The sequence below is a fragment of the Numenius arquata genome, chromosome 8 (assembly GCF_964106895.1).
Source record: "Numenius arquata chromosome 8, bNumArq3.hap1.1, whole genome shotgun sequence".
NCBI classification, from domain to species: domain Eukaryota; kingdom Metazoa; phylum Chordata; class Aves; order Charadriiformes; family Scolopacidae; genus Numenius; species Numenius arquata.
Genome location: NC_133583.1, coordinates 5,222,084 through 5,229,758, shown reverse-complemented (window position 1 = coordinate 5,229,758; position 7,675 = coordinate 5,222,084). Strand labels below are relative to the sequence as shown.

Below are 7,675 nucleotides of genomic sequence, written 5' to 3'. Positions count from 1 at the left end.
TTTAAAAGCCTACGGCACACATAAAATAAATACAGGTCGCAAAAATTAACAAATCATCATAACTGTCTAATACATCCTGGGCTGGCTGCGGAAAAACAAGATCATTTTGGATTTATATCTCTAAGTATGGGATTTCCTGGACAGCTAATATCCACAAACAATCAAACACAGAGGACCATGAGAAAGAAGCAGCATTATTTCAAATTTGAGCTGAGAGTCGTGATTTTTAAAGGGCTGAAACAGGAACTGGAGCTGAAATCTGAAGCAAGTAAATTCCTTTACTAGGCACTGATGGACACTGTTGTGTTTCTCTTGGCCTTGGCGGAGGCTTTTAGGTCACTGGGTTTTGGATATTACAGCAGATGAAAATCTTAGAACCACAGAAACTTCAAAAATGACAAATAACTCGAATCTCGCCCCCATCCTCAAAAATAAAAAAAATTAAAAAAAAAGGAAAAAGAAAAAAAACTTAATGATACTTCTCTAAAAAGAGTCGAACCTTTTTATGAGACCTGTTGCCAATATTAGTGCCACCGAATGATCTCATCTTTCATTCTGGCTAAATTCCAACACACAATTTCATTAACCCAGGTACTGCAGGTGATAAAACTCATTTTTCCCTAAAGAGACAGCTAAAAAGTACCAGTTATACATTTATGAAGTACCAGCAATCAAAATTATGGATTTTCTAAAAGGTTTTTAACTACTTTTATTGAAAGGAAAATCGCTGTCTCAGACTTTTGTGACACTATTGCTAATAATAAATTTTACCATTTAGACACCGCAGTAATACGGTAGACAGTGTCAATAAAAGTATGAAACAAAGATGATCCTTGTCTCTTAAGTAACGCTTGCTGATTACACACCGGAAATTATAACGTGAAACATAAACTAAGAAGCTAACCTTAAGATATAAAATGCAGTAACGCAAGACAATGTGCCTCGCTACGTATCCGCCACACGCAGAAATCTTTCGCGTTGCAGGAAGGCGGGAGAGAGATTTTCTGGAAGAAGCCGAACGCGAGAGGGAAAAAAATATTTATACAGGTAAAAATGAGGCGAGGTATTTGGAGCTGGCTCCGCTGCTTCCTGGGCTGGGGAGAGGAGGGAAGCGGGGCTCCTTTGGGAAGAGGGATGCTCTCTGGGTCCCAGCCGGCATCCCGGGAGCACTAGAGGGCACTGTGGGATTTGGGCCGCCCCGCACCGGTCCCCAACGCCCCGGCCACGGCCGGGAGGTTCATCCGGAGGTTGGTTGTGAAAGAAACGGTAACGTCGACGTTTGAACGGTAATTCCAAATACGTGGCCGGTTCGGAAAAATCAAACGTTCGCTTGTATCCCCCGAGCGCCGGGGAGGGACCCCTTCCCATGAAGCGGGATGGATGTCCCGGCTGCCGGGGCATCCCCGCGCCGGGCGGCTGCATCCTCGCCAGCGATGCTTTGGAGCTGGGGAGTTTTAATTGGGGCTGCCAGGAATTTAAAAAAAAAAAAAAAAAAAAAAAAAAAAATCTAAAAAAAAGACATCTACAGACTAGCCTTTCCTCTGCCCTCGCTACCTATTTGATTAAAAAGTCTCTGTTGTGCTAACTGCAGATGATTTCACTGCAGAACATTTTGACATGCAAATGATAGCAATTAATGCCCTTTGAAACAATTTATGATTTCCGGCCTACTTCAACATGTATTAGCATATACCTGGTTTCTTTAATATACACTTTGTTTTTCCAAAACCACAAACATAGTTGCTGGAATTTCATGTGGAAGTGCTTAAGGGGTTGAAAGTTAACACCTTTGTGAGCCGAGCAGTCTCACAGTTGCTGCTAAACAAAAGCCTCTTTGTAGAGGCTTTCTCGAAATGTTTTCTTAACATGTTCCAAGTAGTTTTAGGCAGGCAACTAAAGTAAACAAGATGTTACCATGATAAAAACACTTGTGAAAACATTACAGAGTGCACTTAGTAGTTTCTTTCACATAAACTCCCCTTCGTTTCATCAAAGTTAAATGCACATGAAGCAGATTACTAGCATCACTGCAATAGAGGATTTCAAGATCTCTCCCAAGGTCTGTCCCCCTCTTTTAAAGGAGATATTTGATTTTAAAATGGTTCAGCCATGATTAAGCACATCTAAATCATAATAAATTAAAAAAAAAAAAAAAGAGGGAGGGGAAGGGATAAAACCATACTCAATCTTCTCCTTGGTTTTCTGCCTTGGATGCCTCCACACCTTGCTGAATAAACCACCCTCCCTCCGGCAGGGATTTCCTGAACAACTTGCCATATGAGAGGTGTATATATATATGTATATATTTCTATCTGCAACAGTCTCTAACACATGCAAATGAAATCAAGGAGATAGTCAATGCTGAAGGAAAGTCGCTCTGTGCCACTAATTGCTCCTTTGGTTGCCTCCCACCAGACGGGCCCTGGTTACGACATGAGACACGTGTGGAGCCTCCAGCCCTCACCTCCCGTCCCGCAGCTCGGCAGGAGGCCACCGGGTCAGCGCGGTGACACTGGACATAGGTTTGGGTTTGGGCTGGGAGAGTTTTCTGGAGCAGCCAGGGCACTACCCTTTCATTAGGCTGAGCAGCAGCCCCCGCTGCCATCAGGTAGCTCTAACTGATACCGCATCACACGGTAACTAATGGATGGACTGAAATAAAAAAAAAAAAAAACCCAACAATGCTAAAACTGCAACTTATTTCAAAAAGAAATAGGGAAATAAATGTGTACAATAGCCCGTGTATCTGCTGGTTCTGATAAGCATCCTCCTGTTGGCTGTGAGTGAAAGACAACTAGGATCGTTATTTGTACGGTATTTATCTTTGAAATCAAGGGCCCTGTGGTGTACCTCACCTTGGGAACAAACACTACAGAACGATCACAGAAGAGTGTCAAATCTCTGGTTTTGATTTACCAACAGTTATGATATTTCTTCCTCAGGAGGAAAAGAAATGAACCATGTTTTAGACCTGCGAGTCCTTTTTTCTCCCTTAACTGCAGAATCATTTTATTGGCATACAGGGCTTTCATTCCACATGTAACTTCTCTTTGCTTTTTTTCTAACAGGCCTTTTTACCGAGGTAAGTGAAATTAAGCAACGCTCAATTGATACACGGGCTGTGTTTCACTTGGTAAACAAGAGCTTTTCTCTTGAGGGGACTGTCGAAAGAGCTTCACGGATTATACAAGTACCAGAAAGAAACTTCAAGCATCTACCTGTTATCTTTTCCTTGAGTAATGAATTCTGATAAATGGCAATACAATTTGAGGACGGACGCTCCACAGGAGACGTGGAAGGCTACGGTATCATTTCATGAAGCAATGTTCACTTCCTAACAGCGTCAATACGCTGCTCGGAGACATTCATTTCTCCATTCGTTCTGGGTTAAGTATCACTCCGAACAATAAGACTTTGTCTGGACACTGTAGAATTTGGATAATGAGAAAATTTACACAAGCCAATGGGCTTAAGAAAGTCACACAAAATATTTCTGTTGAAAGGTTTCAGTGGGGATAAAAAAAAAAAAAAAAAAAAAAAAAAGACTGTTGATAAATGAGTGATTAAAAGAACCAGAATTGTTGGAGCTGGGAATAGATGAAGCTGCTTCAGGTCCAGCCTGGGCTAGTTTTATCCCTACTTACTGATTGCCCCAAGTATCTCCTCCAGGTGAACTGGTGGACTTGGTCTACATACTGAAACATCTCCAAAACACCATATAAAAACCAACCTACTGCTCTGTAAGAAATCTTCCTGAAACCAACAGATCTAATCTGGAAGAGGGGACCAGCACAAGAAAGAAAGGTGGCATAATCTGACTTTATGTGACTACACACACTATTCCGACATCTAAGGCTACCAGAGCACCCTTCCCTTGTATTAAGAGCAATAAAAATTAGAATTGTTTTAAAGGTCTAAATGCTATAATATGGCATATGAATATGAATGAGCTGGCAAGTATGGCGAGATTAGCATTTATTTCACTTAAGTGAACAACAGAATGAATTAAAAGAAACGAGGACACCCTTCATGGAAATTTATGACTAGCACCTTCTTATTTTGTAATCCTCTTGTAATGAGAACCTTCTCATTACTGTACCATCCTTACTTGTAACATATGTTTATACCAGGACCAGCGTGGCTCCTATTTGAGTACAGGAGGGTTTTGCCAGTGGCAGCAGAACTGGCCCACTCTTGTTCTGAGAGCAAAACCTTATCTGTATCATCTAAGATCATCCACCAAACATCCTCTGCCTGCTCTCACCCTTCCCTCCCTCACCTAGAAATCCAGGGAACTGCCCCAGAAAAAACACATACAGCTGAGTGTTTTGGGACTAATTCTACTTATTGAAGAACCTCATGTATTTATGTAGACGAATTTCATGAGATCACCACTGTAAATGGGGGCAGAATTTGTCCCTTTGTGCATTTAGACCCTACTCATTGCTTAGGTGGTTGCTCTTCTGTGATCTTACAACCGAACAGCCATGGTACTAGAGAGAAGATCAGTGCCCAAGAACCTGGATGCACCCAAAGCACACGTGTACCTGGTGATCTCCCCAGACAGAAGACTCTTTTGTGATGGGGACACTGCTTTGCTCCAGCAGCTTGGAGGGGTGAGGCTGATGGTGTGGCTGTGGAGCAGCCATGTGTGAGTTATTAGGGCCCTGCCGGTCCTTCCCCGCATCGGGATGCACCATTACCACATACTAGTCCATAATGCACTGTTTATGCAACGCGTAAAACTGTGTTCTTTGGCAGCAAGGAAAGGTCTGCAGCAAACTGCAGGGGCCCAATTAATATAATTATAGTTTATTTTTAGTAGTGTAGACTTTGTTCATTAGTTACTTATTTGACATAAATTAAATTTCACGTGATGTTCTGCAATTCTCTGTTCAATTACGGAGTTAATTTAAGACTAAATTTCTAAATTAAAGTGAAATCAAGGTTAAACCAAGGTTGTATTGTTTACGTTATCAATGCTGCAACTTAAAAAACATTTAAATAAATAATAATAAAAAAAAAAGGCTGCGGAACTGCAAACGCTCTATTTTATAGTAACACACTGAGCAAGACCATACTTTCCCCATGGGGCTAATTTACTATCCCCTGTTAAAACGTTCTTGAGCCTGATCCAAAAGCCACTGAAGTGAAAGGGAGCTCTCTGTTGACTTCAGTGGGCTTTGCATCAGGCCCATGGTGAGTGACAGCACACAAAAATTTCAGGGCATGCTTTACTGTGCAATGCGAGCGCCAAATAAACCCATCCTTACTTTAGAAAGGACTGGAAGTCTTCACATACGGCTTCGCAGCCCGGCCATTTGCATACGCCATGTCCGTAGAGCGGATGGCTGTGTGAGTGCTCCTCGTGGGATAAACTGGAGGAGAGAAAGAGAAAAGAGAGAAAAAATTAATCTTCACAAAGACTCTTAAGAGCAGCAAACAACAGATCCTGAAACATCTCACGGTACCCACCTGACTCTGCCCATGGTTTTTCAAAACAGAATTAAATACCATTTGCAGTGCGAAACGTGTCATTCTTACTTAGCTATCCTCCTACATTTCATTCATTAATTAAAAGCTTTGTAAAGAATTTAAATTAACATTGGACGGGGGAGAAATCATTTGACAGACCTGCTTAATATCCTGCTTGATATTTTGCTAAGAAATTTATGAACATTGCATATTTACAATTCAACTTCATCAGGAAGAAAAGTCATCTCCATACAGCAGTGTATTCTTATAACACAATACAACCGGACTCGAGGCTTTCCTCATTGCTAGAGAGAGAGAGGAAAAGCACCGAGGCTGCAGCCTTGGCTTTCCCACTGTGTTATTTATTTACTGGGTTGGGGTTTTTTGGTGGGGTTTTTTTGGGGGGTGGTTTTTTGGGGGTTTTTTTGCTGTTTTTTTTTTTTTTTTAACTCTTACAGGCTGCTTCTTTGCACAAGTCTAGCCCCCTTATGTCCCAGTAAAGAAAATTCAAGATGTATTTTCAAATGCAAAATTCATCATAAAAAAGAAAAAAAAAAAAAGGAACCATGTAATCAAAGGATTCCTCAGTACGAGGGGTTAGTGGGGGCTATTAACCTTGCTCAGATTTGGCAGGAACATCGCAGAGCTTCCTAACTATTGAAACCAGGGTTAAAGAAAAAACACTCGTATGAGCACGAAGGGGTTAATCCTTCAGCGGGATTCCAATCAATACGTAATGATTTGGCTGCACTGATCCAAGTCATGAGACGCTTTGATCCGGGCCATGTGGCGCTCAGGGAAATGTATCTGTTGCACTAACTGATGAACCATATTCTAAAATACCTTCTTTATTCAACTTCTGCATGGAAACTTCCTAAGTAAAGGAATTATTTTTGCAACAATTTCCATAACCTTAGATGACTTTAAAAATAAAATGTCAAAATAATATTGAAATCTCTATTTTATGCTCACACACATATCTATTTTTCATAGCAAATCTTTTTGGTAGGGTATGCCTGTGCTGTATTATGAACTTCAAACATACACAAAGGATATGAACACATACCAGCAACTAGGTGTGGCTTTTATGACTTATTTTATCCCAGATTACAGGTAACATTATGGATAAACACCTACTTTTTTGCCATGTTCCTTTTATACACATGTGGAAATGCTGTTTATTCTTGTTCTGTAATATTATCTGCCCACGGTCTATAACAAAATTGTGTTCTTGTATTATTTCTGATGCACTGGATAGGCGAGATCACCATAGAACAAACCCCTGAGATGTTATCCCAAATGTAAAGAAGTTGCCGAGATTCTGCCACTTTTGACTTGACCAAGGAAAATCTGAAGATAATTGAAAGCGGATTTTCTTAAAAATGATTTTTTTTTTAAAGTTCAAAAAAGGTACGGATTTGACTGGAAAAGGTATTATGAGTTGTACATTAATCTAATTTATTATTTCATTAAAATCTTATTTTTTGGCTGTTTACAACTAGTTCTTCAAGCATAAATATATATATGTGCAACGTAATATCCTAAACAGCCTCGCTGAAGGTGAAGAGACTTATAAAGGCTTTTTCTATAAGGGAATATTACACTGGTTTAACATAATCCATTTTTTTTTGAAATGTGTGAGTGGGGAGAAGTTCTATGGGTCAAGTTTTTAAAAGAACAAAGGGATCGATGCGCTTCTTGCAAGGAAATTAGAAAAATGCTACACCACACATTTCCTCAGCTGAGAAAGAGGGAGCTGGCTGAAGGAACACCGTCCCCCCAAGCCAGACACGCATCTGGCCCTTCATACGCATCAGAAGAGAATAATTCAGAAAAGAACGGGGTTTATCATCTGCTTCCATACCTGAATACAGCAAAGCGTGAGAAAGTAGGCTTTCATGTTAACACTCCATTAAAATCCATGAAGACTATGCACGAGAGTTACGATTTCAGCGTGTTTGACAGAACCCTCCCCCCTCCCCGCCAAAATCTCAATGTATTAATTTACCCAGCGCGCGTTACACGTAGACCAGGATGACTGCAGAAACGCTGTGTGACGCCAAGTAAGGAGTCAGTCCCCTGTGGGTTTTAAGCACTGTAAATCTCATTATAATATCAACAGGAGTCACATGGCTTAAACCCCCAGCAGGGTTTTTTAAAGTTTCTCTGTGAGAGCCTAAAGGCCACGGCCAAGTCAACG

General features: G+C 40.8%; 1 protein-coding gene across 10 annotated transcripts in view; it reads right to left on the bottom strand.

Annotated features, from left to right (window-relative positions):
• Nucleotides 1–7,675, bottom strand: part of FOXP1 (forkhead box P1) — a 166,189-nt gene that overhangs the window by 37,740 nt on the left and 120,774 nt on the right. For all 10 annotated transcript variants that reach the window (XM_074152037.1, XM_074152034.1, XM_074152032.1 and 7 more), the window contains one exon: nt 5,274–5,378. In XM_074152037.1, the coding sequence (XP_074008138.1) occupies nt 5,274–5,378 (105 nt within the window). The remainder of the gene's footprint in view (nt 1–5,273; nt 5,379–7,675) is intronic.